General features: G+C 57.3%; 1 protein-coding gene across 1 annotated transcript in view; it reads right to left on the bottom strand.

The window, feature by feature from the left end:
* HIP1R (huntingtin interacting protein 1 related) overlaps nt 1–7,519 on the bottom strand; it is a 17,307-nt gene extending 9,788 nt beyond the window's left edge. Inside the window, exons 1-16 of the mRNA XM_010002542.1 lie at nt 7,513–7,519; nt 6,229–6,363; nt 5,713–5,855; nt 5,365–5,421; nt 4,838–4,918; nt 4,639–4,715; nt 4,283–4,344; nt 2,617–2,757; nt 2,098–2,155; nt 1,923–1,998; nt 1,585–1,722; nt 1,442–1,500; nt 1,299–1,371; nt 740–923; nt 577–665; nt 167–283 (exon numbers count right to left, since the gene is read on the bottom strand). Of these exons, the coding sequence (XP_010000844.1) occupies nt 167–283; nt 577–665; nt 740–923; nt 1,299–1,371; nt 1,442–1,500; nt 1,585–1,722; nt 1,923–1,998; nt 2,098–2,155; nt 2,617–2,757; nt 4,283–4,344; nt 4,639–4,715; nt 4,838–4,918; nt 5,365–5,421; nt 5,713–5,855; nt 6,229–6,363; nt 7,513–7,519 (1,497 nt within the window). The remainder of the gene's footprint in view (nt 1–166; nt 284–576; nt 666–739; nt 924–1,298; nt 1,372–1,441; nt 1,501–1,584; nt 1,723–1,922; nt 1,999–2,097; nt 2,156–2,616; nt 2,758–4,282; nt 4,345–4,638; nt 4,716–4,837; nt 4,919–5,364; nt 5,422–5,712; nt 5,856–6,228; nt 6,364–7,512) is intronic.
* Nucleotides 7,520–10,777: the final 3,258 nt, after the last annotated feature.

The following is a 10,777-nucleotide window of genomic DNA, read 5'->3' as shown; positions in this document are numbered from 1 at the left end:
GCAGGAAGGAGTTCGCCCATGTTTTTGCAAGACTTTTCAGGATCTTGGGGAATGGCTCCTTTCCCCAGGGCAGGAATTTCGGGAGCAGCCCCCAGAGAACTTAAGCACCCAAACCCATAGTGGGATAGTGCATAGTAGGATTTGGAGGGGGGGGGTGGAACCTCACCTTCATCTCAGCCTCCCGCTTGACCTGCTCCACCTGAAAGGCCAGCTGCTCCTTGACACGTGCCACCTCCTCCTGGCTCTGCTGTGTCACCGTCAGCTGCTTGGCAGTGTCAGCGTTCTGTGGGGGGACATGGGGCTCACTAGGCATTTGGTGGGGGGGGGAGGATCTTCACCACTGTCACACTCGTTCTGCCCAAATTCTGGCTCAGGGGGTAGCTCAGAGATGCCTTTTTTGCAGTACCCAAAATGCTAACCACTGGTGGATGTGAATTCAAGAGCTCAGAGATCCCAAGGTGCAGGATGGTGGGAACAATATGACTGGGGTTGGGCACTCAGGAGCCACGGCGGTGGTGGCAAAGGGTGTTGAAGACAGTGGTTGGTGTTTCTGCCTGGCACAGGCATCAACGTTACCTTCCTCAGGAGCTCGGCATGCGTGTTGATGAGCTCGCTGTGCTTCTCCTTCAGCTTCGTGTAGCGGATCTCGGTGGCATTGGCTTTCTCTGGATGGGGTGAGAAAGCATCAGCACCTACAGCCCGCGTGTCCCACAGCTGACCTAGGCTGCAGGGCACCTACTTTCTGCCTCAGCACAGAGCCGCTGGGACCTGTCGCTGTCCTGCTTCACCCTCTGCAGCCTCTCCAGCTCATCTCTCAGCTGCTCGTTGTCCACCAGCGCCTTCTGCTTCTGCTTACGCTGCTCCTCCACTTCGCCCTCCAGGCTGTTCACCTGTGCCTTCAGCTGTGTGATGTAGCGCTGGGCCTGCAGGACAGCACCGGCCACATGGGCACTGCCCTGCCTCACTGCACCAACAGCTCTGCCCTCCCCAGTGTCCCCATCCAGGAGCCTGGCTGCCATTTGGGCAAAGCAGCCATGGGATGCAACAGGAAAGCTCTCCCCCTCAGCCCCCACGCCGTCCTGTCCTCACTGCTAACAGTCAGTAGGGACAGCAAAGGACAGGTCTCACATGTTTCCACCCTGTGTCCACCAGAAGGCAGGTCAAGGCACAGGGAGAGGCCTCAGAACTCAGCACTAGTGCCAGGACCCTGCTCCTGCTGCATCCCATTGAGGTTTCCATGCTACCACACCAAAACCCACCACCTCTCCCACACCAGCTGCTCCTCCACCTGGCTTTACCTCCAGTTTAATCTTCTCCATCTCTGCACGGAGCATGTCCACCTCCTTCTTCAGGCTTTCGATCTGTGCATCCCTGCAGGGAGAGGCAGGTTGGCCCCATGCAGCAGTGACCACCCTCCCTCTGCCACCACGGACCCCCGTACCTGTCGTCCCGAATGCCATTGGGTGGCCCAAAGGTTTGCTCAAATACATCCGAGGTGATCTGGGGAAGACGGGACAGAGAGTGCTGAGCTGAGCCAGGCTGGGGGTGCCTGTCCCCCCTGCCCCAGGATCCCCGTGCCCCTACCTGTGGCTCTGTGGTGGAGGCTGTGCTGATCTCAATGAGGTTCTCTGGCTCCTCATCCTCAGGGGCTTCCTCAGGGATGACAACCACCGGCTTCACGTGCTCGGCCAGCGCAGACGCCCTCAAGAAGTTCGGGGGGCTCTGCAGGGGACAAGAAGTGGTGGTGGCATTGCCTGGAGTTTCAGGGCCTGCCACAGGAAGCCACCTCCATGCTACTGAGATGGGCCAATGGGTCCCTCCACAGTGTCCCCAGGTCCTGAAGCCACCTGTGGGGACACCCCTGTGCACCCTGAACCCACAGGCTCTCTAAAGCATCAGGTATGACCGAAACCCCACCGCACCTCCGGCAGCCGAGGGATCTGGATGAGCCGCTTGAAATACAGCATGTCAGATGCCTTCTTAAAGAAGTTTTTGAGGCTAGAGAGGGGAGGGAAAGAAAATCCGCTTGAAGGGGAGGCAGGGGGGGACCTGGCAGGAGGGAGGGGACCCTGCCAGCCCACCTTTACCCCAGGTTACCTGCGAAACTGCTCGTGGAAACGATCTCGGTGGCCTTGCAGCGTGTCGGCTGGCAGACCTGTGGAAGGGAGGAGGGGGGACAGCTGTGACTGATCCGGGGCTGCAAATCCATTCACATGTGCCCAGATCCCTCTGGCCACAAAATCCAGCAGGTAAACGCCAGGTGGGAGCAAGATGTGAGGGGTCAGGACAAGAGTGGGGTGTCCTCATTCCTGGCATAGGGACAAGGGATGTAGCGCAGGGAAAGGCAAGCGTGGGAACTCCAAAATACCCCCAGGAGGCCCCTGGGCTCATGCTGCCCAGCAATCCCATGCAGGGAGCTGGCAGGCCAAAGCACACTGGTTTGAATAAATCAAGGACAAGTCCTTCCAGTTCCTTCATCTGGGATGTCTATGTGGGATGGAGTGGGGCCTTAGAGCCTGACTGGGATACAAGGACATGTATCCATTGCAAGCCATACCCCCAAATCCAGTCAGAAACCTGACCCAGGAAAAGACCAGCCCATCCCCAAGGACTCACAGGAGTGCAGCTTGAACATCAACTTGACGGAGTAGTGGTAGAGGTGGCTGCAGTCCTGGATGACCTGGATGAGGGGGGCCAGGCGGCACTGCACCGCCGACATCTGCGAGACGGCCATCGAGGTGTTCAGCTGCCTGAAAACTGAGCATTGAGTGGGGTGAGGCCCCGTGTCTGCAGAGCTGTCCTGCTCACAGACCAGCCTGGCACTCGGCTTGATCATTAACCACCACGGATGTGGCTTTGCCAGGACATGGGGGAAACACTGGGCCTGTCCCACTGAGCTGGGAACAACCCCGCTCTGCACCAGGAAAACACCCACAGGGAGCACGGAGGCAGAGGGAAGGGCTGCTCTGCTCCCCACATCCTAACCCCAGAAAGGAGGGATTTAACCCCAAGATGATGCAAAGGCAGGAGGGCTGCCCTCTGGAGCTGCTGCTGGGGATCAACTGGACGGAGTAGTGGTAGAGGTGGCTGCAGTCCTGGATGACCTGGATGAGGGGGGCCAGGCGGCACTGCACCGCCGACATCTGCGAGACGGCCATCGAGGTGTTCAGCTGCCTGAAAACTGAGCATTGAGTGGGGTGAGGCCCCGTGTCTGCAGAGCTGTCCTGCTCACAGACCAGCCTGGCACTCGGCTTGATCATTAACCACCACGGATGTGGCTTTGCCAGGACATGGGGGAAACACTGGGCCTGTCCCACTGAGCTGGGAACAACCCCGCTCTGCACCAGGAAAACACCCACAGGGAGCACGGAGGCAGAGGGAAGGGCTGCTCTGCTCCCCACATCCTAACCCCAGAAAGGAGGGATTTAACCCCAAGATGATGCAAAGGCAGGAAGGCTGCCCTCTGGAGCTGCTGCTGGGGAAGGCGAAGGGTTTTGCTCCTCTCTGTTTAATAATGCAAACAGCTGGGAGAGGATCCCAGGGCAGGGGACGCTGGAGGCCCCGCAACCTCGCCTGCCCCGGCTCGGAAATGGATCCTTTCCCTTGGCAGAAATCCAGGCACTGTATCCACTCTGGCTTCTTCCCTGCTCAGCTTTAAAGTATTTATGAATATAAATTCAAACTGGGTCAGAAGGAGAAAGGGGGAGGAAAACAGGAGCCGGGAGCACCGTCTCTCCCGCTGTGCCCTGTTTTCCAGGGCAGCTCCGTGTTCCTGACTCACAGCACAGGAAGAAATCTCCACGTTTTTAAGCCACCTAAAAATTCTTGGAGAAGGAGGTGAGAAAAGTAAACACGGGCAGGGGCCTCCAGCCCTCTCTGGAGGTATTTCAAGGAGGGAAAATGAGTATTTAGAAAGAAGTACAGCCCCATCGTCTGCTTCAGGGGGACAGAAAGGCTTTGGGTAACGCATACGATGGATGTGGTTGCACCAAAATGAAACAGCCGCGTGGTTTGGAGCAGCACTGCTCTGAAAACAACACTCAGCACTGCTCAGGTGGGCTAAAACCAGCCACGTTCCTCGCATATTTCCCTACCACTGCTTCTACTGAGCATCAACAGGGGAATTCAGCCGGGAAACAACTTCAGAAACCTCACTGCAGGAGGAGGAAGGAGCTGAGCCTCTGACCTCAGCTCCTGGAGCAGGAACTCCATTCCTGATCAAAGAGCGAAACTATTGCTCAAGAGCCCTGGGGCGAGCGGGAGGGACCTGCCACCTCCTCACCTGACTCTGACAGCTTCAGCTCGCAGTCCAGGTAGTCAAACAGCTCCACCGTCAGCTGGAAGCTGCCAAAAAAACCAAAGCCCCATCACCCAGCGGCAGAGACGTCCTTGCTCCAGCTTCTCATGGTCACTGCAGGTCACCACCCAGCAGAGGCATAGACTGACAAGGATTTGCTCTCTGCATTTACGCTCCTCTCCGCTCTGCAGGTGCAGGAGGAGTCAGGCCCCACCTGATCAATTTCTAGAACACTGCTGGCTGCCCAGAACAGGAGCTGTTTCCTTAGCAGGAGCTGCCAGCAGGACAGCTCGGAGCTGGTGACCATGCACTGGGTGCTCTGCTCCTGGCAGGACACTCACATGTTGTTCACATCTGTCCCTGCGGTCTTTTCCAGCACCTCATCCGAGACCTCGAGGCCCGCGGGGAACTCAGGATGCTTTGTGAAAGGAAATAAACAAAACCAATGGCTGCTGCTAATGTTTTTGCTGCTGAGACACAAGCCCCAGTGAAGCCCCATCTCCCAGCATGGCAGGGCATGGAGGTGGCAGAGCCTCTCACCTTGATGTGGAAGGAGATCTTGGTGAGGAGGAGCCGTGTGTAGATGCTGACCAGCTGCCCGTACCTGTCGTGCAAATGGCCCTGCCAGAGACATGAGGGGAAAGGTGGCAAACCCAGAGCAACGTGACCAGATCCAGCAGAGCCAATGTGTGCTGGTGAACCTCCAGCAGCCCTGCAGCTCTCACCCTCCTGCCCTTCACCAGGTGTGTAATCATCACACAGTGAGTGTAGATGCTGACCAGCTGCCCGTACCTGTCATGCAAATGGCCCTGCCAGAGACACGAGGGGAAAGGTGGCAAACCCAGAGCAACATGACCAGATCCAGAAGAGCCCATGTGTGCTGAACCTCCAGCAGCTCTGCAGCTCTCACCGTCCTGCCCTTCACCAGGTGTGTAACCATCACCCAGTGGGGTCAGAGGTGATCATTTATTTCAGGTGGTGCTTTGTCCTCCCTGTGCCCATCATGTTTTGCAGCACCCACCCCAAAACCCCCAGGAAGGTGCAAACCTCCACTTTGCCCCACTCACCCACAGGTCCCCCATCTCTCGGATGTTGCTGCGGTACCTCTGGCAGTCTTGAAGGACCTGGGGACAAAAACAGGAGGGATGCAGCACAGTGGGGCTGGCACGGAGCTGGGTGAGCTCCCACCTGCCTGCTTGGAAGCTGGGGAAGGGGATGAATCCAGCCCCTTACACCACTCCAGTTGTGGGAAGAGGCTCAAGTCCTTCAGTGGCAACCAGAGGTCAGGACTTTGCATGAGGAGGTTCAAAGATGTGTGATAACAGATGGTAGGGAAGGAACCCGACCCTCTGCACAGAGGGACATCAGCAACAGCCAAACATTTGGCAGAGGGATGTTTTGCAGGGGACACTCACATTGGGGTGGCCATCACGCAGGACCTTGTGCAGGACGTGGCAGAACTTCCAGCTGAGGATGGCACTGCTGGGCAGGGGCAGCCCGATGGCGTAGGACCAGAAGGTGAAGGCCCCTTTCTCATGATGCGTCCCCAGGATGATCCCTTCCCTGCAGTCAAGGCCAACCAGACACACACGGGAGCAGGGGGACTGGGACCTATTTCTGCTCCACTTCCATTAGAAAGGGGACGTGCACCAGGTGCACAGCAGGCGTGGAGGTGATGCTGCACCCGCACATAAAACCCCTTTTACTTTTCCTGGTGCACCTTCCCCTGCTGCAGGGCCCACTGCATTTTATTGCCAAAGAAACACAATCTCACTGCACCACTTGTTTGCATTTTCACCGACGGGCAAACCCACAAAACATCATCCCCAACCAAGCTCTGCATGGGTTCCCCATCTCCCAAACCTCCCATGGGCTGAAACCCCTCCTGCCTCCACACTGGATGTCCCCCATGCTGTCCAGGGAAAGGATACGACGGGCATGTTTCTCCTTCACTGGAGCTTCCTGCGTGTTTATGGCTTTGCTGATGCTGATGGCCTGTGAGAGGAGCAGAGCGTGGCCATCAGACACAGTATAACCCCCATCAAAGAGAAACACTGGGGAGTACCCTGAATCCGATAGCACATTTGTCACTTCAAAGCCATGTGTGACACATCAAATCAGCTCTTTTTATCCACAAAGTGGCCCATTAAACTCCATCCCCAGCACGATCGGTCACACTTGGGCCACCACCAACTACACCACTGCTGCTCCCTGCCTGCTGTCCCCAACCCAGGAACCAAATTTGTGCATTTTTGCAGCCTGAACTCAGGGCTGTGCCCAGGCAGCATCACAGCACGACAGCAAGATGCCAAATTCCAGGGCTGTTTGTCTAATCACAAGGAACCTTTGAACCAGGGGGTGGTGAGGTTTTTTTCCCCGATGTTCCTGTGCGCAAACAGCCCATGGGGAAAACACAGCCCCCCAGCAAGGAGGGAGTGGCAGCCACAATGCCTGTTTCATCTAAGCAAAAATCCAGAGCAGCTTGATTATCCGAGGAGGATTATCTATATTCTCATGTGTTTGATCACAGCCCACTTGAAGGGATGAGCTGATTTCAAAAGACGACCCCAGACACGGGCTGGTTGTGCGCCCCGAGTGATGATGGGCTGCGAAACTGAGGTGCTGTGACTGATGAAGATCTTTCTCCTCCTCCTCAGGTCCCTGCAGACTCCACTGAACTGCTTCCCCTGTGCACAAGCACTGGGGCTCTGCCCGTGTCTGCAAGCCTTCAGTCACTGGTGGAGGAAAAGGTCCCAGCTGGGAAGGCAGGAAGCAGCCCTGCTGCCGGCGCTCGTGCCGGAAGAGAAACCAGGTCCCTCCCTGCAGCCACACAAGCCCTAAAACCTTATTAAAAAAGAAATCTTACTTCCCCTCCTGGGGAAAGCACCTGCTCCCACACAGCCACTGGGCCAGGGGACACCTGCAAACTGAGGTGTTTTTCCACGGGAGGAGGAACCCAATGCTGGGTTATCAAGTGCTCCTGACTTCTGCAGGAGGAACCCAACGCCCTGCCAAAGGGGCGATACCAAAGGTATCAGTGCACCAAATCCACCCCAAGTGAGCCCAAAACAGCTGCTCCCACAAGCTGAGCACAGCAGTGGCAAAAAAACACCCCTGTGAGTGCATTCCAAAAAGTGAGCCAGATCCAAAAGACTGAGGCCAGCTGATGGGAAAAGGGGCTGGGTTTGCCTCTCCCGGGGAAGCCCCTGCCTTACCCGCCATGTGGGGCCCTAGAGCAGCAGCAGAGTTAAGCTGCTGACTTGCTGTAATCCTCTTATCCCCGAAGGTTAACGAGCCTGGAATGCCCGGGAAGAGAACAGGCACTTGCAGTGCAGCTGACTCTCCCAAAGCACCCAGCACCTCTGCAGCCACCCAAAAACCTGGAACCAGGGGAGAGGCTGCACCCTCGATTGTGGCTTGGCTGGTGAGATGTGCCAGGGTCCTCAGGACTGCCAGCACCAGCTGGTATGACACCCAAGTGATGGTTTATTGACGGAAAACAAGGTTTAGCAGGTGCCAGAGAGGGACAAGCCAAAGATTTTGCAAGGCAGGACTTGGAAACGCATCTAACAGCAAAGAGCTGGTAAAGGGGTTCTTGCACCTTGCTGAGGTGCCTTGCCTGTGGGGAAGCAGGGCAGGCACACCTCCCAAACCTGGATTTTCCATGGCCCACCGTGTGCAGGAGCAGCATGACACACTCATCCCAACCCACCACATTCATCCCAAGCCACCGGCAGGAGCCAGGCTCAGCCTTGAGCCACGTGGGGCTGGGAGGAGGCACAGCCAGGGGGGCTGATGTGTGAGACAAGGGCAGACCCCTGGGAAAGGAAACACCATCCCACAAACCCAGGGACAGGAGCTTGGCCACCCAGTGCTGCCCAGCAGCACAGGGATAGGGCTGGGACCCAGCAGGCCCATCCCAAAACCAGGCTGTAATTCCCATTGGTGCTGGTGGTTTTATTGTGTTTATTGCCCATAACCTCATTTCCAGCCTAACCAGCCAAAGCTCAGCCCAGAAGCTGCCAGAGAGGCTGGTTTCACCTGGGTGATTCAGCACAGAGGTTTCACCTCAGCCATTTCACCCCCAGCACAGCTGAGCAGACCCATGTGGGGGCAGCCCCAGCCCACCTGTAGCAACACCATGACAGACCCTGTGTCCAGCACAGTCCCACACCAAACCAGTGCCAATCCCTCAGGGCTGCCAGCCCAGTGTATTTTCACTGGCTCCAAATCCCAGGATGGCCAGGAGGTCTCCAAGAAGGGGACGGTGGGACCAGGGATGAGCATGGGACATGTGTACCTTCAGGATGGCCCTGCCAGCTGCCCAGCAAAGCTGGGCTGTGGAGGATGGCTCTGGAACAGGGAAACTCACCCTCAACCTGGTCTCTTGGGACATCTTTGGCATGCCTGGAGACAGGCAGGTCCCAGCTGTCACCGCAGGCATGCAACCAGCCCAGCCAAACCTTCATGCCACCTGCAGAGGGTTCCCCAGGGCTGCTGGGAGTGGTGCAGCCCCAGCCCTGCCAGCGGGGAGACCCAAACCCCAAAACCTGCCTGGCCAGGGGCTGTGGGAGCCCACAGGGGCACCGCCTGAGCTCCTTACTCACAGCCCTCACGTACCAAGCGGGTGAGTAAAGCCGGGATCAAAGCGCCCAAATGAAGGAGCACAAGTTACATCCACCCTTTCTTTCCAGGCTGCTTTGAATGACGGCGTGACCCTCCCCGCCCACGGCTCCCTGAAGCCCCGGGGGGGCACAATCCCCACCTGGGTCCCAGCACCAAGGAACCACAGGGAAGACATCAAGCTGGAAACCTCCCTGGCTGGGCAGCATGACAGCTCCAGAGTTCCCTTCCCAAAGCACACCACAAAAGCACCACTGGGCAGTCACACAGGCTGTGCTCCTGGTGGCTCTGGAGCTCATTGGGTTTTTAACCTTCCAGTTTAAGAAAAGCAAAAACTGGCTGCAGAAAAGGTCAAGTTTTTTCCTCCTGCCAGGCTTCCCACCTCTGAGGGGGATATCTGCATCACCCCAACATGGAACCTCAAAAAGCCTTTTCAGGGAAAGCAGGTGACCTTCACAACCCCTGCCTGCACCCACAGACATCACGCTGGTGTTCGCAGGGGGAAAGGAGATGGGGCTCTTGGTTTTGGCAGCACCTTTCTCCAGGGTGGTGCAACATCATCATTCACCAGCCCATCACCAGTGAAGACACACAGGGGGGATGTGCCACTGGTGTCCCCATGAGGTACAGGCGACGGGTGGCCATCCCCACAGAGGCTATAATTAGACATAAAGGCAGATCGATACCCGCACACTGACACTGGAACCCTTCTGCTCTCACCCGAAGTGCTGCTACGGGAAACCACGTCAGGATAAAGCTCCTTTAGGAGAGTTTTTCAGCAGTTGCTGGTAAAAAAAAAAAGGTCAGATCTGGGTGGTGAATGTGACCGTCAGCTGGTAAGCCCAGGGCTGAGCACTGAGAGTGACCACCCGCTCACCCGGTACACGGGCCTGCCCAGGGCACCTCTGTGCCTGCCAGCAAGGTCACACCTGTGCCAGGCACCAGTGCCACCAAAAAGCCCAAAACACCGGGGAAGGGCAGGAGGGAGGAGGGACAGGCTCCCGGCCAGCACGGGCTGCCCCCGGCTCCTGCCTCGATCACTTCTCAGCAGTGCCCAGCGGGACGGCTGAAGGAGACGCGTCCGGACGGAACTGGAATTGCCGGTTTTCTCGTGTTGCTCCCCAAACCCAACGAGCTGTTTCCTACCCGGCACGGCCGAGCGGCACTGTGACCCTGCAAGGCCCAGAATCTCCACCTGCCTTTGCTGACACTCTGCGGGCTCCGTGGGTCCTTGTTGTGTGGCTGGGGCTCAGTTTCCCACAATGATTTTGAAGCCACCAGCAGAGCGATTTAAACTCACGAGGAGGTTCAGTGTGTTCATCCACTAATGCTCAACATATCCATCTGGAAGGCAAAAGCTCACACCAGGAAGTGGCACTAAACCTGCCCAAGGGCCGGGAAAGGGCTGACAAAGAAAAGGGGCAAATGGGAAAAACAGAGTCCCAGGAATGGTTTGGGTTGGAAGGGACCTTAAAGATCATCTGATCCCAGCCATGGGCAGGGACCCCTCCCCCCAGCCCAGGTCGCTCAGAGCCCCATCCAACCTGCCCTTCAACACTTCCAGGGATGAGGCTGCCACAGCTTCCCCAGGCAACCCAAGCCAGTGTCTCACCACCCTCACAGCAAAGAATTTCCTCCTACTGTCTAACCCAAACCTACCCCCTTTCAGGGTACCCGTGATGAATTAGCAGCCTGAAAAATCAGAGGGGTCAAAGAGGTCGCTGTTGTTTTTGCTGGGGCAGCCGGGGAGCCCGTCCCTCCATCCATCCCCCTGCCCATCCCTTCCCGACTAATTCTATTCCCAGAAGCCGTTTGCGAGCCCCACCGCTCCCGAGCATCGCCCCCCCGTGCGACAGG

Source organism: Chaetura pelagica, unplaced genomic scaffold (assembly GCF_000747805.2).
Source record: "Chaetura pelagica isolate M959 unplaced genomic scaffold, ChaPel_1.0 scaffold618, whole genome shotgun sequence".
Classification (NCBI taxonomy): domain Eukaryota; kingdom Metazoa; phylum Chordata; class Aves; order Apodiformes; family Apodidae; genus Chaetura; species Chaetura pelagica.
The sequence above is the reverse complement of the archived record's forward strand: the minus strand, read 5'-3'. Positions and strand labels throughout refer to the sequence as shown.